Source organism: Hyla sarda, chromosome 2 (genome assembly GCF_029499605.1).
Source record: "Hyla sarda isolate aHylSar1 chromosome 2, aHylSar1.hap1, whole genome shotgun sequence".
Lineage (NCBI taxonomy): Eukaryota > Metazoa > Chordata > Amphibia > Anura > Hylidae > Hyla > Hyla sarda.
The window spans coordinates 294,520,626-294,544,199 of NC_079190.1; the positions used below are offsets into that span (position 1 = coordinate 294,520,626).

General features: G+C 43.3%; 1 protein-coding gene across 3 annotated transcripts in view; it reads right to left on the bottom strand.

Annotated features, from left to right (window-relative positions):
* The window catches only part of SHISA4 (shisa family member 4), a 33,004-nt gene extending 10,286 nt beyond the window's left edge, over positions 1 to 22,718 (bottom strand). Inside the window, exons 1-3 of one of the 3 annotated variants that reach the window (XM_056557518.1) lie at positions 22,275 to 22,718; positions 8,927 to 9,098; positions 2,457 to 2,590 (exon numbers count right to left, since the gene is read on the bottom strand). In XM_056557518.1, the coding sequence (XP_056413493.1) occupies positions 2,457 to 2,590; positions 8,927 to 9,098; positions 22,275 to 22,332 (364 nt within the window). In that variant the 5' untranslated portion in view covers positions 22,333 to 22,718. Of the gene's footprint in view, positions 1 to 2,456; positions 2,591 to 8,926; positions 9,099 to 16,079; positions 16,101 to 22,274 lie in introns of those variants that run through there. The other 2 variants (XM_056557517.1, XM_056557519.1) reach the window with 2 other exon arrangements.
* Positions 22,719 to 23,574: the final 856 nt, after the last annotated feature.

Below are 23,574 nucleotides of genomic sequence, written 5' to 3' on the forward strand. Positions count from 1 at the left end.
GAATGTTTGTTAACCCTTTAGGTGTTTCACAGGAATAGCAGCAAAGTGAAGGAGAAGATTCAGAATCTCAATTTTTTACACTAACATGTTCTTGTAGACCCAGTTTTTGAATTTTTACAAGGGGTTAAAAGGAGAAAATGTCCCCCCAAATGTGTAACCCAATTTCTCTCAAGTAAGGAAATACCTCATATGTGGATGTAAAGTGCCCTGTGGGTGCACTAGAGGGCTCAGAAGCGAAGGAACGACAATGGGATTTTGGAAAGTGAATTTTGCTGAAATGGTTTTTAGGGGGCATGTCACATTTAGGAAGTCCATATGGTTCCATAATAGCAAAAAAAACAACAAAAAAAAACACATGGCATACTATTTTGTACACTACACCCCTCAAGGCACATAACAAGGGGTACAGTGAGCCTTAACACCCCACAGGTGTTTGACGACTTTTCGTTAAAGTCGGATGTGTAAATTAAATTTATTTTCCCACTAAAATGCATTTTTTCCCCAAATTTACCATTTTTACAAGAGGTTATAGGAAACAGTGCCCCCAAAATTTGTAAGCCCACTTCTACTGAGCTTCTGTGTTCACTCCCACCCCCTCGTGACATCATGCCCCGCCCGCTCAATGAAAGTCTATGGGAAGGGGACGCGAAGGCCGCCATGCCCCCTCCCAAAGACTTGCACTGAAGGGGCGGGACATGAAGGTGGAGTGGACTGTGTAGGGGTATGTGGATATGTAGTGTTTTAACCTTTATTTTGTGTAGTGTAGCGTTTTTAGGGTACATTCACACAGGCAGGGGTTCACAGAGAGTTTACCACTGGGAGTTTGAGCTGCAGCGGAAAATTTGCTGCATCTCAAACTTGCAGTGAGAAACTCACTGTAAACCCCCGCCCGTGTGAATGTACCCTGTACATTCACATGGGGGAAGGGGGGGGGGGGGGGGCAAGGTCATATTTACTGATACAAAGGTATATTAAAAATTTATTCCCAGTAGTATGTAGACAATCTACAGTATTATACGTCTTACAGGTGCTTTATGTATAGGACGTAAATGCCACCAAGACATACATTTAAATCCAATGTCCTTAATGGGTTAAAAAGGTCTTTGAAAAATGAAAGAAGCCACCTGATTGGTGCTATGGGTAACTGCTCCATTCTCCCTCTACACGTTTTAATAATTCTTCCCAAATAAATTGTCTGCATCCTGATGGAATTGGGTTTTTATCCGGCCCTCATCAGTAATTATAGCATCTCTGTGATTGTAAGTAAATTTTGACCCTTTGTGCTCTGACCGAGGGCTGTCACAAGCTTGAAATGTGTAAGCAGTGACCATAGGGGGAGGTTATCATTCACTCTATGCCAGAAACTTGTATACAAAGGGGGATGTTTATCAAAACCTGTACAGAGGAAAATCTAACCAATTTTTGCATAAACTCTACTGCAAGCCTATGTTTTGTGACCACTTATGTCGCTTTCTAATTAACATAAGTATGGCTTAGTGGGAGGGGGATGACCTCCAGTGGCCATGGACTTACTTCAATTTACTCCAAAATCATTGCTAAAATCTTTGTCAGATCATATGTAGCAAATATTTCAATTTGAGGCGCAGTGACAGCCACATTTGCAACAAATTTATTAGGAGACATGTACCTCTATGGTAAACATAGTCCTTAGTGTATTGTGAAGCAGATTTTATGATATCATTCAAGTTTGTTAAACTGACTGATAATCCAGAATATTTGACGATCTAGCACTTTGATGTTGGATTAATGCAATATCACAGTACAGTGGTCCCTCAAGTTTCAATATTCATTGGTTCAAGGATGACCATTGTATGTTGAAATCATTGTTTGTTGAGACCATAACTCTATGGAAACCTGGTAATTGGCTCTGAAGCCACCAAAATGTCATCCAAAAATAGGAAAAAGTGAGAATTAAACAAAAATAAGTAGATAACTAAAATAGATAAAGCAAGTCCTTCCATATAAAAGTAAGAAAGAGCTGTTGGAAGCTGTAAATCACTGTCTTTGTATAGGACAGGAGCTTCTTCAGGGTCCTGTACAGTACACGTAAAGTAACATGGAGCCGCCCTTACTTGGTGTCCAAAGGAGCAGCTAACTGTGGCATAGGTTATGAGTAGTACAGAACATGTAGTACCAACCAGTACTGTAGGGAGGCGCTTCCAGAGGCATTCAGTGCATACCCTTCAGTAATACAGGTGTTTTGCCAGTAAAATGCCCATTCTAATTTGTCAGTTCTTCCATGCCATAGACATGTTTTGCAGATCTGGACTGTCTGTAGCATTGTATATTGAGTCTGGTTTCAAATTACAATGCTCCAGAAAAGTCCGTTGTATGTTGAAACTACTGTATGTTGAGGCCATTATAGGGATCCCTGTACTTCTCTAAAGTAAGCTAAACATATTTTGACTGTAGTGTCCACTTAAAATCAGACTCACCAACATATGGTGTTCCACGCTGGTGGCGCCGCTGGTACAAATAGCAGCAAGAGCACATAAAGCAGCATATAAGTGTAGCAATCACAACAAAGAAGAGGACAACAGCAAAGCTAATTCCAGCGATCGTCTTTGGGCTGCAATGAAAGAAAATCTGGTTAGTTTGGAGCGTAAAGGAACCTGTCATTTAACAAGATAGTCCAGTATCAAAAACGTATCCCCTATCTGCAGGATAGGAGATAAGTGTCAGATCGCAGGGGGTTCGACCACTGGGACCCGCTCCCTCCCCCCCAACTCCCACCCGGTGCGAACCAGTGTTTGCCAACCACGACACAAAACTGTGGCCAATCACGCACCCTCCATGCATCTCTATGGGAGAGCTGGAGATACCTGTATGCTGTATCTCAGACTATCCCATAGAGATGCATAGGGGGGGCATGTCACCACCTCTTAGTACAGAGGTCGATACACCTCCATTCATGAGGAGAGGAGGGCGCCGTAGGGAGATTGCAGGGGGTCCCAGCGGTCGGACCCCAACAACTCCCCACTAACCCCCATTCAGACACTTTTTATACTGTATAACTCCTTTAATGTAGCATGTAGCACGGGTCATCAGGGCGGTTTCTGATGGTTTCTCTCTAACCCACAGGCCTTGATTGATAGATCAAATACACCCAAAAAGGGAGTGATCTATCAATCAAGGTTGGTGGGGGACGAAGAAGCTGCTGAGGACTGCCCCAATGACTCATGGTTTAGACGGCATTAAAGCGATGACAGGTTCCCTTTAACCCCTTAACGATCAGGCCCATTTTGGCCTTAAGGACCAGACCAATTTTATTTTTGCATTTTCGTTTTTTCCTCTTAGCCTTCTAAAAATCATAACTTTCTTATATTTCCATCCACAGACCCATATGGGGCTCGTTTTTTGCGTCTCCAATTGTACTTTGTAATTACATCACTTATTTTACCATAAAATGTACGGCGCAACCAAACAAATATTATTTATGTGGGAAAATTGAAAAGAAAACCGCAATTTAGCAAATTTTGGAAGGCTTTGTTTCACGCTGTACACTTTCCGGTAAAAATGACATGTTTTCTTTATTCTGTGGGTCAATACGATTAAAATGATACCCATGTGATGCTTTTCTATAATTGTACCGCTTAAACAAAAATCTCAAACCATTTTAACAAAATTAGTATGTTTGAAATTGCCCTATTTTGACCACCTATAACTTTCTCATTTTTCCGAATATGGGGCGGTATGAGGGCTCATTTTTTGTGCCATGATCTGTAGTTTTTATCGGTACCACTTTTGCTTAGGTTTAACTTTTTATACATTTTTTATACATTTTTTTGGGAATAAAATGTCACAAGAAAGCAGCAAAAAATTTACGTTTACGCCGTTCACTGTACGGGATAATTAACATTACATTTTAATAGTTCAGACTTTTACGCACGCGGTAAAATGGGAAAAACTGACGTTTTACTTTTTTATTGGGGGAGGGGATTTTTCACATTTTTTTTTACTTTTTTATATTACATTTATTTTATTTTTTTACACTTTTTATATCCCCATAGGGGACTATTCATAGCAATCAGTTGATTGCTAATACTGTTCAGTGCTATGTATAGGACACAGCACTGCTCAGTATTATCGGGCATCTTCTGCTCTGGTCTGCTCGATCTCAGACCAGAGCAGAAGACCTTGGGAGACGGCCGGAGCCAGGTGAGGGGACCTCCGGCCGCCATGCTGGATGATCGGATCGCCGCGGCAGCGCTGCGGGTGATCCGATCAGCCATTCAAAGTACCGCACTGCTGCAGATGCCGTGATATGTATTGATCACAGCATCTGAGGGGTTAACCCCTTAAGGACTCAGGGTTTTTCCGTTTTTGCACTTTCGTTTTTTCCTCCTTACCTTTTAAAAATCATAACCCTTTCAATTTTCCACCTAAAAATCCATATTATGGCTCATTTTTTGCGTCGCCAATTCTACTTTGCAGTGACATTAGTCATTTTACCCAAAAATGCACGACGAAACGGAAAAAAAAATCATTGTGCGACAAAATCGAAAAAAAAACGCCATTTTGTAACTTTTGGGGGCTTTCGTTTCTACGCAGTGCATATTTCGGTAAAAATTACACCTTATCATTATTCTGTAGGTCCATACGGTTAAAATGATACCCTACTTATATAGGTTTGATTTTGTCGCACTTCTGGAAAAAATCATAACTACATGCAGGAAAATTTATACGTTTAAAAATGTCATCTTCTGACCCCTATAACTTTTTTATTTTTCCACGTATGGGGTGGTATGAGGACTCATTTTTTGCGCCGTGATCTGAAGTTTTTATCGGTATGATTTTTGTTTTGATCGGACTTTTTGATCACTTTTTATTCATTTTTTAATGATATAAAAAGTGACCAAAATACGCTTTTTTGGACTTTGGAATTTTTTTGCGCGTACGCCATTGACCGTACGGCTTAATTAATTATATATTTTTATAGTTCGGACATTTACGCACGCGGCGATACCACATATGTTTATTTTTTATTTTTTTTACACTGTTTTATTTTTTTTATGGGAAAAGGGGGGTGATTCAAACTTTTATTAGGGAAGGGGTTAAATGACCTTTATTAACACTTTTTTTTTACATTTTTTTTGCAGTGTTATAGGTCCCATAGGGACCTATAACACTGCACACACTGATCTCCTATGCTGATCACTGGCGTGCATTAACACGCCTGTGATCAGCATTATCGGCGCTTGACTGCTCCTGCCTGGATCTCAGGCACGGAGCAGTCATTCATCGATCGGACACCGAGGAGGCAGGTAAGAGCCCTCCCGGTGTCCGATCAGCTGTTCGGGACGCCGCGATTTCACCGCGGCGGTCCCGAACAGCCCGACTGAGCAGCCGGGTCACTTTCACTTTCACTTTAGAAGCGGCGGTCAGCTTTGACCGCCGCTTCTAAAGGGTTAATACCGCACATCGCCGCGATCGGCGATGTGTGGTATTAGCCGCGGGTCCCGGCCGTTTATTAGCGCCGGGACCGACGCGATATGATGCGGGATCGCGGCGCGATCCCGCTTCATATCGCGGGAGCCGGCGCAGGACGTAAATATACGTCCTGCGTCGTTAAGGGGTTAATGCGCGATCGCGGATGTCCGCCATTACTGGCGGGTCCCTGGCTGCTGATAGCAGCCGGGACCTGCCGGGCATGACGCGATCACCGCTCCGGTGCTCGCAATCATGGCGGCGCGTAAATCTACGTCATGGTGTGCTAAGTACCACATCACCATGACGTACATTTACGTCCATTGCCGTTAAGGGGGTAAAGGAAATCTGTTAGTGTTTTTACTGCTAACAGCTGCAGACACTGTTGGATAGCTGTTAGGGTATAAAAGCAAACTTAAAGGGGTACTCCGCCCCTAGACATCTTATCACCTATCCAAAGGAAAGGGGATAAGATTTCTGATAGCTGGGTTTCCGCTGCTGGGGACCCCCGCGATCTCTGCTGCGGCATCCCGCGGAATTGCGGAACTTCGCTCCTTACCGGATGACTGGCAACACGGGGCGAAGGCTCGTGACATCACAGTCACGCCCCACTTGTGATGTCATGGCCATGCCTCCTCAATGCAAGTCTATGGAATGTCTCTGGGACTGCCATGCCCCCTCCCATAGACATGCACTGAGGGGGTGTGGCCGTGACATCATGAGCAGAGCGCAGCCGTGACGCCACGAGCCTCTGGCGCTGCACCCGATGCTCAAAACGAATGGCGGGTGCAGCACTGAGATTGCGGAGGTCCCTAGCAGCGGGACCCCCGCAATCAGACATTTTATTCCCTATCCTTTGGATAGGGGATAAGATGTCTAGGGGCAGAGTACCCCCTTAAGCTTTTCTGGAGCTGTTAATTAATACAAAAGAAGTAGTGCCATTGGGCCATTTAATAACTCTACCTCTACCATGCCTGGTATTAGGTCATATATTGTGGATCAAGACAAGTTTTTTATGATCATCTTCTATTCCTGTCATTCTGATACATGTTCTTACTTTTTATAGATAATATTATAGGGGTTATCTGGGCAGAGGGGGCATTTAATATGTGACTTGGAAGGTGGGAAGGGAAAGAGCAGAAGATGGAGGGAGGTGGGGTGTTAGGAACTAGGCCCTAGCAGCCATTATCAGGAAGGCACTTTATAATTGTTTTGTGCACATGAAACTGGAAGTCATCAGATGTACTTTTACTGAATGGGCTAAATTGGTTAATTCCTATATTTTATTCTATAAGACAGTATACATCTATTGCAAATACTCTCAAAGCTTTGATAAGATTTGGTCCCGTTTGTTAGAGAACCCTACTACCAAGAGTACTGGTGGCGTTTGAGAGGTCAATGTTTAACAATGGATGAAAGAGGGTTCATGAAACAGTAATACAAAGTCAAGCATGTACATTAAGAAAAGAACCAAAACCTCACATTATAAGGATTACTGACTAAATATTAGTTAGTAGGGACACGTGTGTTAGACATAACTATAAATGGTTCTGTTAGGTTGAGTCTGTGGATAGGCCCACATCAACCATCAGACCCCGTGTGGTAGTAGAGTGATGAAGTGGAAATTCTTTAACCCCTTAACGTTAATATACGTCCTGGTGAGGTGGTACTTAACGCACCAGGATGTACATTTACGTCCTATACATAACCGCGAGCATCGTAGCGATGCTCAGGCTATGTGCGGCAGGTCTCGGCTGCTGATAGCAGCCAGGGTCCCGCCAGTAATGGCCGACATCCACGATCTTGCGGATGTCCACCATTAACCCCTCAGATGCCATGATCAATACAGATCACGGTATCTGCAGAAGTGCTGCACTTAATGTGGACGATCGGATTGCCCGCAGCGGCGATCCGATCATCTGTAATGGCGGACAGAGGTCCCCTCACCTGCCCCCGTCCATCTCCCGGCGTCTTCTGCTCTGGTCTGAGATCGAGCAGACCAGAGCAGAAGATGACCGATAATACTGTTCAGTGATATGTGCTATGCATAGCACAGAACAGTATTAGCAATCAAATGATTGCTATAAATTGTCCCCTATGGGACAATTAACTATTAAAGTGTAAAAATAAAAGTAAAAAATAAAAGTAAAAAAAAATGTGAAAAATCCCCTCCCCCAATAAAAAAGTAAATTGTCCGTTTTCCCCCATTTTACCCCCAAAAAGTGTAATTTTTTTAAATAAACATATTTGGTATCGCCGCGTGCATAAATATCCGAACTATTAAAATATAATGTTAATTATCCAATACGGTGAACGGCATGAATGCAAAAAAAAAATAATAAAGTCCCAAATTGCTGCTTTTTTATAACATTTTATTCCCAAAAAAATTGATAAAAAATGTATTAAAAGTTTTATATATGCAAATGCAGTATCAAAAAATAATTAGATCACAGCGCAAAAAAAGAGCCCTCATACTGCCGCTTATATGGAAAAATGAAAAGTTATAGGTCAGCAAAATAGAGAGATTTTAAACGCACTAATTTGGTTAAAAAGTTTGCGATTTTTTTTAAAGCGGTATAATAGAAAAGTATGTAATCATGGGTATCATTTTAACATGTCTATTTTACCGTAAAGTGTACAGCATGAAAAAGAAACCTTCCAAAATTTGCAAAATTGCAGTTTTCTTATCAATTTCCCCACACAAATAGTATTTTTTTGGCTACACCATACATTTTATGGTAAAATGAGTGATGTCATTACTAAGGACAACTGGTCCTGCAAAAAACAAGCCCTCCTACTAGTCTGTGGATGAAAATATAAATGAGTTTTGATTTTTAGAAGGCAAGGAGGAAAAAACCAAAACGTAAAAATAAAATTGTCTGAGTCCTTAAGGGGTTAAAGGAGTAGTGCCGTGAAAAATTACTTATCCCCCATCCAAAGAAGACATAAGAAGGTTGCATGAGAGGATACATCCTAGGACAGAGATGAATGGGAGTTCGTCATGCCCGAGTTACCCAGGGTCCCCCCTAAAGGCCTCCAGGCAATAACACTCAGTATGTTCAAAACGCTTCATGACATGTACGAACAGCTGGGGTCAGATGTCGTTCTTTGTAAGGACGCCAATCGCGAAAGAACTTGTGAGTATGTTTATCGGCATCTTCTAAAGGTCAGTACACAATCTACATAGAGCGGGTTTGTAGGTCACTCTTTTTGGGTGTTTTGGAGGGAGTGAGGGGCATTAAGTATTGTTTGTGTTTGAATGTAAATGCATTGCAGTGTGCCTTGCACTTCCTACATTTACAGTACAGACTGGCTAAAAGTGCCTATTCTTGTCATTCTAGCTTACAGGATTTTAAATACTTCAAAATTTTAACCTAGATTGGTGACAAATGTTTAGTAATGATTGCTGACACGGTGACAATGGTATTGTTGTTGTACTGTTGTGTAAATTGCAAATAAAAATAAAATAAAAAAATACCTTATAAAAAGGCAGCTCTTTTGCATCCTCTCTGTGATGAATTTACTAGGATCATAACAGCAATATCTGTGCTCACAGCTCCCACAGCAAAAGGTTCCTAATCTACAATCAAACTTAGGCCGCCAAAAACCTCCAGGGTCATGGTATCCAATGCAATCTTCATCCCCCGACACTAAAAGAAGAAGAAAACAGAGACTATGAGTTAGTTTCAATGTTCTATTCTCATGAACACAATAAAGAGGTTTGCAATATGTATGTATATGAAGCATGTAGTGTTGTAAGCTATCTGCTTGCTGTAAGTGAATGTAAACATTTAAAGGCTCAAAACAATTGTTGTCCTAAGGTCACAACCATGTTGCCCAGTAAAGGGCAGTATATTATCAGGGGAAAAAATATATAGTTTGCTGTATTCATAAATTGAGTGCACCCCATATCTTAACACCACTTTCTCCAGTTCTGAGAGAAAATAGCTTCTGTAAAATGTTTAAGGTGTAACTGTCAATAGCACATGCAAGGACAGGACACTTGTTTCCATTTGAGGGTGGGGGATATTCGCCTGCTCATGTCTAGTGGGAGATTGCCCAGGTTTTAGCTTTTTTTTTGCTATTTTGTATAAATTTATGTATTTTTGCTAATAAGGATTACCTTATTTAAAGGGGTACTCCAATGAAAACCTTTTTTCTTTTAAATCAGCTGGCTCCGGAAAGTTAAACAGGTTTGTAAATTAAAACAAAGATTAACCACACCTCAAGAATACTACCCTAGGGTACACAGTGAATAATTGTTTGAGACATAAAGTTTTGAAAAAAAGTGCAGATTTTATTAAAACAATAAAAACCTAAATGGTTAAAAATATCAGAGCAATGTCAATGTTATCTTAAACTGTCATTGGGCCCTAATGACAGATTTAGAAAATATGAATATATGTATAGCAACCACCTAATATAGAATAATCTATAGATGTAAAAAACAAATGCAATTTTTCAACGATATATAATGATCCGGAGTCGACTATTAGTCCGGCACCTATGATGAATAAAAAAGGGCTGATAGTCCGGCACTTGTAATGGAAAAGGCAAAGTCACTTTATGGACTGATGTACAGGTGTATAAAAAGCTGCCCACAGTTGTTAGACAAATGCAAAGTTCAACCTCACCCTGGCTGCTGGTCCCGTACTGCGACGGGCCGATAGTTGAAATTCTTGTGTTGGCTGCAGCAATCCTGGCGTGAGAGCCTGGATGGATATGGGCTCCGGCAGGAGACTCTCTCGGGAACGGTCCGTGGTATCGGCAAATACCTGGATGTGTATCGGACCTTCGCTGGAGAGATCGTGGCTGGGTTCTGGTAGTGCAGGCAGCAGGTTGGTAATGCGCTCAGTAGGAGAGGATGTTTGATGAATGCAGCAAGTGGTGCACAAAGTTCTGGTCCGGCTTCAGTCTAGGTGGTGCGTGCAAATTGTGCTCTGTTCAGATTAGATATCAGCCTAGACGCGTTTCAGGGTGCTAAAAACGACCCCTTCCTCAGTAGGCGAAGTTCTCTCTGCTGACGTCATTATAATAATAATAACTCTTTATTTATTGTTGTCCTTAGTGGGATTTGAACCCAAGTCCCCAGCACTGCAAGGCAGCAGTGCTAACCACTGAGCCAACATGCTGCCCTTAGCATACATCTGCTATGCACGGTTGCTAAAATGGACTGAGATGTCAGCAGAGAGCACTGTGCTCGTGATGTCATCAGTGTTCCAAAAAGAAAGGAATTTCCTGTGTAGCATTCAGCAGCTAATAAGTACTGGAAGGGTTAAGATTTTTTTAATAGAAGTCATTTACAAATCTGTTTAACTTTCCGGAGCCTGTTGATTTAAAAGAAAAAAGGTTTTCACCGGAGTACCCCTTTAACATTTTATGTTGCCATTGTTTTTTTGTTTTTTTTTGGGGGGGGGTGCATTGCACTATAGTGTATGTGCTGTGTTTTTTTTCTTCTAGAAATGGTATTGGATGCATTGCTTTGAACCCTGGTTTACATGGTTTTCAATGCATATTGGTTAAGCCCCCTGTTTTTTTTTGTGTGTTTAGAGGCCGGCTCCAGTGACTTCATCTACAGTCATGGCCGTAAATGTTGGCACCCCAGAAATTTTTCTAGAAAAATAAGTATTTCTCACAAAAAAGGATTGCAGTAACACGTTTTGCTATACACATGTCTATTCCCTTTGAGTGTATTGGAACTAAACCAAAAAAGGGAGGGGCGTATTGGCACCCTTTCAAGCCTACGGGAGGGGGCGTGACAGTTATCACGCCCCCTCCCGTAGGCTTGCATTGAGGGGCGGAGCGTGACGTCACACGGGGACGGAGGAGTGACTGCACACGCCGCCGGCCGTGTGGTCGCCGGTAATCAGACCCGGAGCGAACATGCTCCGGGGACTGATTACAAACGGGGTGCCACGTGCAAGATCCCGGGGGTCCCCAGTGATCAGGCATCTTATCCCCTATCCTTTGGATAGGGGATAAGATGTCTAAGCACCGGAGTACCCCTTTAAAGAACATTTTGGGGTTAGTTTTACTCTCTTTGGCAATAAGTCTTTCTGTCTCTATTTTTGCGGCTTTTATCTGCTTTTTTTTTACATTTTTCTCTATAGCTTTTTAATGCTTCTTCACTGCCGCCCGGTTTTAGTATTTTAAATGCTTTATTTTTGTCATTTATTGTCCCTTTTAATGTTTTTGTTCATCCATATTGGTTTTCTTTTATTTCTGACCCTTTTATTCACATAAGGTATATAATTATTACAGTGATAATTTAAGATATCTTTAAAAGTCTCCCATTTAGTGTCAGTATTCTTGTTTTTGAGGACAATATCCCATTTTATATTGTTAAGGGCTTCTCTGAGCTGATCAAACTTTGCCTTCCTAAAGTTCATTGTTTTTGTGGCCCCTCGTGAGATTCCCTTATTGAAGAACAAGTTATAATGTATTATATTATGATCACTATTGCTCAGGTGTCCTTTTACCTGCACATTAGTTACTCTGTCAGGTCTGTTGGTTAATATTAAGTCTAGTAGGGCGCCCCCTCTGGTCGGGCCCTGCACCATTTGGGACAGATAATTCTCTTTAGCTATAGTCAGAAACCTGTTTCCTTTATGAGATTCACAGGTCTCAGTCTCCCAATTTATATCAGAATAGTTAAAGTCCCCCATTATCATCACCTCATTATGATTTGCTGCCTTGTTTATTTCAGTAATTGATCTTCTGCCTCTTCCATTATGTTTGGTAGCTTATAACAAACCCCTATCAGAATTTTTTTTATTTTTATCTCCATATATTTCTACCCATAGTAACTCCACATTATCGTTTCCCTCCCATATATTCTCCCGCAGTGCGGCCTTCAGACTGGACTTTATATAAAGACCAACTCCTCCCCCTTTCCGTTTTGTCCGCTCCTTCCTGAATAGACTATAAACCTGTATGTTGACCGCCCAGTCATAGCTATCGTCCAACCAAGTCTCTGTTATACCCACTATGTCATAATCCTCCTCAGACATTATCAACTCCAGTTCATCAGTTTTATTGGTCAGACTTCTGGCATTAGTCACCATGCAATTCAATGGTGTATGTTTTTTCTTCCTATGAAGCCTCTCCCTATTAACTATTCTAACCGCCCCCCCCCGCTCCACCCCCACATTAACAAGTACATTAACAAGTCTCCCCTCTCTATCTACACTGTCTTCCCCCTCTATTATAGGTTCCCTCCCCTATGTTTCAAGCATGTGATGCTCCTTTAAACTCACATGGGGCAAGTTTGTCCTGCCCACCCTTCCTGTATTTTGTCTCCGCACAGAGACACACAGGCAATAGCTGCAGGGACAAGACAGCATTTTATCACCCAAAAATATACAAATTTTTTAACTAATGTATATTACAAATGTACATATAATGGTATTATCTACATTAAATAAAAAGTTTTAGTAACTGACAGGTACACTATGATCTGTATTGTAACATTCTGCTTCTCCACTCTGCAGACATTACCCTGGCGGAAAAGGGAGTCCCTTTCTTTTCTATGGGATTCTGCTGCTCTGTTCAGACTGCGGAATCACCACAGTGGAAACCTGCCAGCAGAAAGTCTGTCCACTCAAAGAATTCTGCTGGTTGAATGTCCGTAGTGTGGACGAGGCCTAAGGCTGCGCAATTAAATGTGTTAACAGCACACACCAGTCCTCAAGTTGTTTGTGGTATTACAACTTTGCTCCTTTCACTTTCATGGAACTGAGCTACAATACCATACACAAGGACAGGTGTGGTGTTTTTTTTTGTTTTCTAGAAATCACCGCTGTTTTTCTAATCCTGTAAAATCCATATATTCAAAAGAAATTATCTGATTAATTGGCCAAGTGAAAAACAATTAAGATTACTTAATAAAACTGCTAATTTAATTTTAACCTGCCCCAGGCAGTACCTCCTCTGCTTCCATGTAAGTGGGCCCAGTTCCATTGTCTCCACTAACCTTTCCCTTTGTGTCTTCTGATCCTGTGCTTAGTTTTTCCTCTACATGTCTATATCTGCTGGGACATCAGTGCAGAATATAATCAAACATTGCTCCCGAGCCTTAGGGTTCATGCACACAGGGCCATGGAGGGGTCCAGAACAGGGCCACCTAACACTCCACAGATTTGTTATGGAGTGCTGGAGATACCCGAGCAGAGCACTCGGGTCTTAGCAAGTCAGTAATATCTGCAGCATCTATAGAATTGACAGAGAGCTCCATTGGTGACCTCTAAGGGGGGAAAAAAAATAAAAAAAATTGTCCCTGTCAAAAAAAATAATTATATATATGTGTAATAATCAACATGGGTGGTCCAATGTTAGGACACAAGAAAAAGGGACATCTGAATCAAACTTTTATTGATAGGAACAAAGCAAATCCGCCCCCTTAGTGACGTCACGCAAGGGGTGGGCATGACATCACGAGGGGCAGCCATGAACACGGAAGCCCGCACACAGCGTTCGGAACAATAAACTTCCGGACGCTGCGAGCGGAGCTTCCGACACAGGGCAGCGGAGTACCCCTTTAAGTCCTGATAAGGTTTGCCCATATGGGTAAGTGATGGGTCTGACAGGGTTGCAATTACTGGCCACCTTTGTTCAAGGAGTCTGTCAACAATATACAGTAGTAAGTGTTGTTCCATCTGGTGCTGACATCCTTAACCCCTTAAGGACCAAGCCCATTTTAACCTTAAGGACCAGGCCAATTTTATTTTTGCGTTTTCGTTTTTTCCTCCTTGCCTTTTAAAATCCATAATTCCTTTATATTTCCATCTACAGATGTTTTTTGCGTGACCAATTGTAATTTGTAAAGAACCCTCTCATTTTACCATAAAATGTACGGCGAACCCAAAAAAATTTAAGGGAGGAAATTTAAATGAAAACCACAATTTTGCACATTTTGGAGGGTTTTGTTTTCACACTATACACTTTACGGTAAAAATGACATGTGTTTATTCTGTGGGTCAATACAATTAAAATGATACCCATGGCTAGATACTTTTATATTTTTGTACCGCTTAAAAAAAATCTAAAACTTTTTGTACAAAATCAGTAATATAAAATCGCCCTATTTTGACCACCTATAACTTTTTCATTTTTCCATATATAGGGCAGTATGAGGCCTAATTTTTTGCACCGTCATCTGTACTTTTTATCAATACCACATTTGTGTATATATAAAACTTTTACATCATTTTTTATAAATTTTTTTAAAATAAAATGTGACAAAAATGCTTCATTTTTGGACTTCTTTTTTTTTTACGTTTACGCCATTCACCGTACGGGATAATTAACATTATATTTTGATAGTACGGACATTTACGCACGTGGCAATATCAAATATGTTTATAAAAAAAATATTTTTTCCCCTCTTGGGAGTAAAATGGGAAAAACTGACAATTTTCATTTTTATTGGGGGAGGGGATCTTTCACTTTTTTTTATATTTTTTTTTTTACATTTTTCAACTTTTATTTTACACTTATTATGTCCCCATAGGGGACTATTCATAGCAATCCTTTGCTAATACTGTTCAGTGCTATGTATAGGACAGCACTGATCGGTATTATCGGTCATCTTCTGCTCTGGTCTGCTCGATCTCAGACCAGAGCAGAAGACCGCGGGAGATGGCCAGAACCGCACTGCCGCGATCTGTATTGATCACAGCATCTGAGGGGTTAATGGCGGACATCCGCGAGATCGCGGATGTCGGCCATTATCGGCGGGTCCCCGGCTGCTACTAGCAGCTGGAACCTGCTATGTATGACGCGAGCACCGTTCCGATGCTCGCGGTCATACACAGGACGTAAATGTACGTCCTGGTGCGAGAAGTCCCGCCAAACCAGGACGTACATTTACGTCCGTGGTCGTTAAGGGGTTAAGAAGCTTGTGTTCCGACACATCTTTTTGCTACTGCCTCTCCTTTAACTTGCTGCTGGCTAGTTTACTTTGGTGCTCAACTAGTCCTCTTGCAGCACTGACAGGTCTTTCATTGTCTGGATTCTTCAATTCAGCATTAATAACCAGCTGTTACATGTGGCCCTGTCCATTCTTCTCCAGGAGGTTCAACGGCCAAGATTTATCAAACTGTGTGAGAGAAAAAAGTGGAGAGATTTTTCCACTGCAACCAATCACAGCTCTCCTTTCACTTTACCACAGATCATTAGCTGAGCTGTGATTGGTTGCTGTGGAAAAATCTCTCCACTTTTTCTCTCACACAGTTTGATAAATCTTGGCAATTTAATATGTGAATTCTCCAACCATTCTGCACTGTTTGCAGCTGTGTGCCTTTCCTCCACATGCATGGTTGTAAGAAAGATAGGGCATGAGTGGAGCATGAATTCTATTTAGCTTTGTCTAAGATGATCTAAAAAGAAATGAGATCATGGAGGTGCAGCAGCAAACCACTTCCCCTACAGTTATATATCAATATCATGGATACTTGACGAAGAGGACACAGAGAGACAACATGTGGAGGAGGATATACACAACTAAGGAATAAGTCCAGTCATTTTTTGCTGAAAAGCCTCTTTACAAGGATGGCAAATTCTTTACAAGGATGGGTTGGTGTAAAAGTAACAAGGAAAAATATTCTACTTTGGCAAAAGTAGAAAGATCTTACTTGAGTATACCAGGAACCTTCACACCATCAGAACGCATCTACTCTGTAGCAGGCACCATAGCTAGTAAGAACAAAGTGTTTGTGATGAGGAGACTTGTCTACTTGTTTTGTAAAGGTTAGTGCAGTCACCAGAGACCCGATGGCCAAGAAAAATTGTGGTTCACCAGTCAGAATTCATCAGTAAATTATGGCGATCACCGATATGGGGATCTCAGGACCCCCCTCCAGGCGTTGTCCCAGGATGCATGCTGAATGATTTTCAGCAGGCATCCCGTTACGTTCACCACTGCGTTACTGGCAGTGAACGGAAATGTTGAGGGTGTACAAGTATGCCCTCGGTCCTTAAGTACCTGGACGCAGAATACATTTCTTGTCAAGAAAATGTAAAAATGTCCTTTTTTTTTTGTTATTTTACATATTTATCCGATTAGTCGATTAAACCATCGAGGGCAAAGGGCGTACAGGTACGCCCCTGCATCCAGGTACTTAAGGACCGAGGGCATACTTGTACACCCTCAGCATTTCCGTTCACTGCCTGTAACCCGACAGTGAACGGAACGGGATGCCTGCTGAAAATGGTTCAGCATGCATCCCATGATAACGCCTGGGAGGGGGGGTCCTGAGATCCCCCATATCGGTGATCACCATAATTTACTGATGAATTCTGACTGGTGAATCACAATTTTTCCAGGCCATCGGGTCTCTGGTGACCCGATGGCCTGGAAAATAAGGGTGATCAGTGCTGTCTGAGACAGCAATGGTCAACCTGAAAAGATAAGAATGAGGTGACAGGAGTGCCACCCCTCCTATGCTTGCGATTGGCCGGTCAGAAGTGGCAATCCTCAGGTGGCAGGCGGCGCGATCCTCATGCGGCGGCAGTGGTCTCTAAACTGTGGCTTCTCCAGATCTTACAAAACTACAACTCCCGGCATTCCCAGATAGCCGTTTGCTGTCTGGGATTAGTAGTTTTACAAGATCTGGAGGGCCACAGTTTGGAGATCACTGTGCAATGGTCTATAAACTGTGGCCCTCCAGTTCTTGCATAACTACAACTCCCAGCATGCACGAACAGCAAACGGATTTCTGGGCATGCTGGGAGTTGTAGTTGTACTCGGGAGAAATTGCATTACAAATTTAGGAGGGCTTTTTCTCCTTTTACCCTTTATGAAAAGGAAAACACACCAGCATGTTAGAGTAAATTTTTTTTTATTTTTTACACTAACATGCTGGTGTTGCCCCATACTTCATTTTCTCAAGAGGTAATAGGAAAAAAAGACCTCCAAAATTTGTAACAATTTCTCCCGAGTGAGGAAATACCCCATATGTGCACATAAAGTGCTGTGCGGGTGCACAACAGGGCTCAGGAGTGAGAGTGCACTATGTACATTTGAGGCCTATATTGGTGATTTGCACAGGGGTGGCTGATTGCAATGGTTCTGACATAAACACAAAAAAAAACACACCAACATGTGACCCCATTTTGAAAACTACACCCCTCAAGGAACGTAATAAGGGGTGCAGTAAGCCTTAACACTCCACAGGTGTTTGCCGAACTTTCGTTAAATTTAGACATGAAAATGAAAAATTAAAATCGGTCAGCCAGTAATTCCGGGTCACTGGAGACCCGATTGACCCGGAATCCGCCGCAGATCGCTAGGCTGAATTGTTCAGCGATCTTCGGCCATCGCCGACATGGGGGGGTCATCATGACCCCCCTGGGTGATATGCCGTGATGCCTGCTGATCGCTATCAGCAGGTATCGGGCATCGGCTCCGCTCCGGCTGGCTGTGGGGGGCCGGGAATGGTCAGGACGTACTCCAACGTCCTCGGTCCTTAAGGGGTTAAAATCCTAATTTATTTTTTTTAGAAATATTTAGAAAATTAGATAAATTGGGAAAATGTCAGTTTGTAACCAATTGACTGATATTTGGGCCTCTGTATCTTAATATTTTCACAGTAAAATCCTGCTATATTGTAATATATCATAGAGGGGTGTGTGTCACACATCTGCGCTGTAGTCATAGTGGTCCAATCTGAGAATTTGTTTTTAATCGCTTAAAGAATTGGGTGAAATGTCATTTTGTAATCTATAGTCTAATACACTGCTCAAAAAATTAAAGGGAACACTTAAAGGGTGCGTTCACACGCTCTTTTTTTTGGTGGGTTTTCCGCAGTGTATTCGAAAGGGGCAGGCTCTTCTCTGCAGTCCCTACTGACTTCAATGGGGCTTGCGGTGGATTTTCCGCAGCGTAAATTCCGCCGCGGACAATCTGCTATGGACAGCCGAGAAGAGCTCGCCCCTTTCAAATACGCTGCAGAAGACCCGCAAAAACCAAGAGCGTGTGTATGCACCCAAACAATACAATGTAACTTCAAGTCAATCACACTTGTGTGAAATCACACTGTCCACTAAGGAAGCAACACTGATTGACAATCAATTTCACATGCTGTTGTGAAAATGGAACAGACAACAGGTGGAAATTATAGGCAATTAGCAAGACACCCCCAATAATGGAGTGGTTCTGCAGGTGGTGACCACAGACCACTTCTCAGTTCCTTTGCTTCCTGGCTGATGTTTTGGTCATTTTTGAATGCATGCGGTGCTTTCACTCTAGTGGTAGCATGAGTCTACAACCCACACAAGTGGATCAGATAGTGCAGCTCATCCAGGATGGTACATCAATGTGATCTGTGGCAAGAAGGTTTGCTGTGTCTGTCAGCGTAGTGTCCAGAGCATGGAGGCGGTACCAGGAGAAAGGCCAGTACATCAGGAGATGTGGAGAAGGGCAACAACCCAGCAGCAGCAGGACCGCTACCTCCGCCTTTGGGCAAGAAGGAGCAGGAGGAGCACTGCCAGAGCCCTGCAAAATGACCTCCAGCTGGCCACAAATGTGCATGTGTCCACTCAAACGGTCAGAAAGGTGGTATGAGGGCCCGACTTCCACAGGTGGGGGTTGTGCTTACAGCCCAACACCGTGCAGAATGTTTGGCATTTGCCAGAGAACACCAAGATTGGCAAATTCGCCACTGGTGCCCTGTGCTCTTCACATATGAAAGCAGGTTCACACTGAGCACGTGACAGAGTCTGGAAATGCTGTGGAGAACGTTCTGCTGCATGCAACATCCTCCAGCATGACCAGTTTGGTGGTGGGTCAGTAATGGTGTTGGGTGGGATTTCTTTGAGGGGCCGCACTGCCCTCCATACACTTGCCAGAGGTAGCCTGACTGCCATTAGGTACCGAGATGAGATCCTCAGACCCCTTGTGAGACCATATGCTGGTGCGGTTGGCCCTGGGTTCCTCTTAATGCAAGACAATGCTAGACCTCACGTGGCTGGAGTTTGTCAGCAGTTCCTGCAAGAGGAAGGCATTGATGCTATGGACTGGTCCGTCCGTTCCCCAGACCTGAATCTGATTGAGCACATATGGGACATCATGTCTCGCTCCATCCACCAATGCCACGTTGCACCACAGACTGTCCAGGAGTTGGTGGATGCTTTAGTCCAGGACTGTGGCTTCTCCAGATCTTACAAAACTACAACTCCCGGCATTCCCAGATAGCCGTTTGCTGTCTGGGATTAGTAGTTTTACAAGATCTGGAGGGCCACAGTTTGGAGATCACTGTGCAATGGTCTATAAACTGTGGCCCTCCAGTTCTTGCATAACTACAACTCCCAGCATGCACGAACAGCAAACGGCTTTCTGGGCATGCAGGGAGTTATAGTTGTACTTGGGAGAAATTGCATTACAAATTTAGGAGGGCTTTTTCTCCTTTTACCCTTTATGAAAAGGAAAACACACCAGCATGTTAGAGTACATTTTTCTTATTTTTTACACTAACATGCTGGTGTTGCCCCATACTTCATTTTCTCAAGAGGTAATAGGAAAAAAAGACCTCCAAAATTTGTAACAATTTCTCCCGAGTAAGGAAATACCCCATATGTGCACATAAAGTGCTCTTCCACAGGTGGGGGTTGTGCTTACAGCCCAACACCGTGCAGAATGTTTGGCATTTGCCAGAGAACACCAAGATTGGCAAATTCGCCACTGGTGCCCTGTGCTCTTCACAGATGAAAGCAGGGTCACACTGAGCACGTGACAGAGTCTGGAAATGCTGTGGAGAATGTTCTGCTGCATGCAACATCCTCCAGCATGACCAGTTTGGGGGTGGGTCAGTAATGGTGTTGGGTGGGATTTCTTTGGGGGGCCGCACTGCCCTCCATATCCTTGCCAGAGGTAGCCTGACTGCCATTAGGTACCGAGATGAGATCCTCAGACCCCTTGTGAGACCATATGCTGGTGCGGTTGGCCCTGGGTTCCTCTTAATGCAAGACAATGCTAGACCTCATGTTGCTGGAGTGTGTCAGCAGTTCCTGCAAGAGGAAGGCATTGATGCTATGGACTGGCCCGTCCGTTCCCCAGACCTGAATCCGATTGAGCACATATGGGACATCATGTCTCGCTCCATCCACCATTGCCACGTTGCACCACAGACTGTCCAGGAGTTGGTGGATGCTTTAGTCCAGGTCTGGGAGGACATCCCTCAGGGGATCATCTGCCACCTCATCAGGAACATGCCCAGGAGGCCACACACACTACTGAGCCTCATTTTGACTTGTTTTAAGGACATTACATCAAAGTTAGATCAGCCTGTAGTGTGGTTTTCCATTTTGATTTTGAGTGTGACTACATATCCAGACCTCCATGGGTTGATAAATTTGATTTCCATTGGTAATTTTTGTGTGATTTTGTTGTCAGCACATTCACGTAAAGACAAAAGTATTTCATACGATCAGTAAAATCCTGCCAAATTGTAGGATATTTTTTTGGGGGGGACGTATGACACTTCTGCATTGTAAACATGTTGGTCCAATGTAAAATGTTCCTTTTATCCCATTTACAAATATTTAAATAAATGTCAGTTTGTAACCAATAGGCTGATATTTGGGGAACTATTGGTGAGATTTATCAAAGAGTAAAAATGGACCAGTTGCCCATAGCAACCAATCAGATCGCTTCTTAAATTTTAAAAAGGTCCTCTGAAAAACGAGAGAAGCAATCTGATGGGTTGCTATGAGCAACTGCACTACTTTTCCTCTGAACAGGTTTAATTAAACCTTCCCCTATATATGTAAAGGGGAACTCGGGTACAAAAGTACTTATCCCCCATCTACAGAATCACTTAGATAGGGGTTAAGTGTCTGATCATGGGGGGGGGGGGGGGGGTCTAATCAATGGGATCCCCCCACAATTTCCTGCCCGAAACAAAACACGGCAAGCGGTGGCTGACGTGCTCCTCTATGTATTTCTATGGCAGAGCCAGAGATACCCGAACGCTCTGGTTCTCCCATAGAGATGCATGGAGGGGGCCTGTCGGCCACCGCTTTGTGCCGAGGTTGACAGTAATTCAAGCACGGAGCGGAGGCCACTATGTGCATGGGGAGAGCCAGGATGCTAGACAGGAAATAGTGGGAGGTCCGACTGTTGAGACACATCCCCCCCCCCCGTACTTTAGCACTGGAGTTCCGCTTTAAATTTTCAATATAAAAATCCTACCATATTGTGACGTGTTATAGAGGGAAGTGTATGTGACACATCTGCAGTGTAATCATATTGATCCAATTTGAGATTTTTTACAGCTATATTTGTCATTGTGAATTGCTGGCAGTTGGCTGACATTTGAAGCGCTATTCCCTTACATTTTGATAGTAAAATCATGTAATATTGAAGATTTTAGAGAGGGGGATGTATGTGTAAATACTATGCCAAGCCTAATCATTACGTGATGTATTATTCTGTTTATATTTTCTTTATAAAACCTGTCTGATAGATAGCATGACCACTGATGGGGGAACTGGCAGTCTTGGCACTATTCCTATAGAATTTTTTATTTTATTGCAATGCCAAATAATACAAACATTCTATTTAACACTAGCTTCTAAGGACAGTATTACAATACAGCAGTAGTGACCCTGGAGTGGGCTGTGTCTCCTCACAGGAGCTGAGGGCATCATCATGACGTCACTGATTTACTGGGTCAGCGTGGAGTTATTTCGTCACTAGTACGTACACCACGTAAAGGCTGCCATATTTTGTTTACTTGTATTATAAAAATTACCGCTTATACTACAGCCTTGTATAGGAAATAACCTCCCCCTCCTATTAACAGGCGGCTATATACAAGCTAGAGGCTCACCGAGGGGTGACAAGGCACACAGAACGACCCAGGCGGCTCCGAGCAGCAGCGTTACCATCTTCAGGGCTCCTCACGACTGATGAAGAATTCGGGACTAGATTGGGGACGGATGGAGTATGTTTGATGACGTAGAAGGTTGCCGCCAGTCACGTGACTCCTCCTTGCAGCGCCTCCTTATTTCTGAGTGGAGAAACTGCGTTGTCTCTTACCTCACTGCATGTAAAATGTCTGACCAAGTGCTGCAGTGTAGTGAGAGTTGTGCTTCGGGGTTAACATGGGGGTGATATCTGGTGCTGCAGGGTTTGAGGGCCTGCCCCATGTTACATACCCCCGGCTCCTTGCTGAACCCCTCAGCGCGCAGCCCCTTGGTGTTCTCTGTTACATACAAGTCTTGCAGGGATGATGTTAGGACTTTGTAGTCCTCCTCCAGTCATTCAATGAGGATGTATACAGAGGTTTACACGGGCTGGTACAGGACAGGGAGAAGCATAGTCTTATGTAGTGAGAGAAAATGCAAGGGAAGACAGAACACAGCTTCTGACCTGGACACCCAGGGGGAGAGTTATGAAAAGCTGCCCATAGCAACTAATCAGATTGCTGCCTTCATTTTTGAAAAGCCTCTGAAAAATAAAGAAGCGATCTACAGTGGTCCCTCAACATACGATGGTAATCCGTTTCAAATGGACCATCGTTTGTTGAAACCATTGTAAGTTGAGGGATCCGTGCAATGTAAAGTATAGGACAGTGGTCTAGAACCTGCGGACCTCCAGATGTTGCAAAACGACAACACCCAGCATGCCTGGACAGCCAACGGCAGGTTGAAGACCACTGGTAGGGGAAGTTGTACTCGCCTGTCCCCGCCGCTCTGGACCGTCACCGCTGCCCTGGATGTTGCCCTCAATCGCTGTTGCCGTGTCCCCGACACTCCGGCAAGGCCTCTGCTTCCCCTGCATCTTCTCTCTCCGTCACCGCCATCACGTCGTTACGCACGCCGCTCCTATTGGATGACGGGCTGATGTGCGCAGCGAAGTGATGGCGACGATGGAGAGCGCTGACGATGCAGAGGATCCTGAAGAGGATGCGCCGAAGCCCCGAGGACAGGTAAGTGATCGTCAGTGGACCACACGGGGCACCATAAACGGCTATCCGGTGCCAGCTGAAGCAGTCAGCGCTGCCGGATAGCCGTTTATGCGATGACCCCGACATACAAAAGCATCGTATGTTGATGCTGCCTTCAACATGCGATGGCCTCTGAGAGGCCATAGTATGATGAAATGATCGTATGTCGGGGCCATCGTAG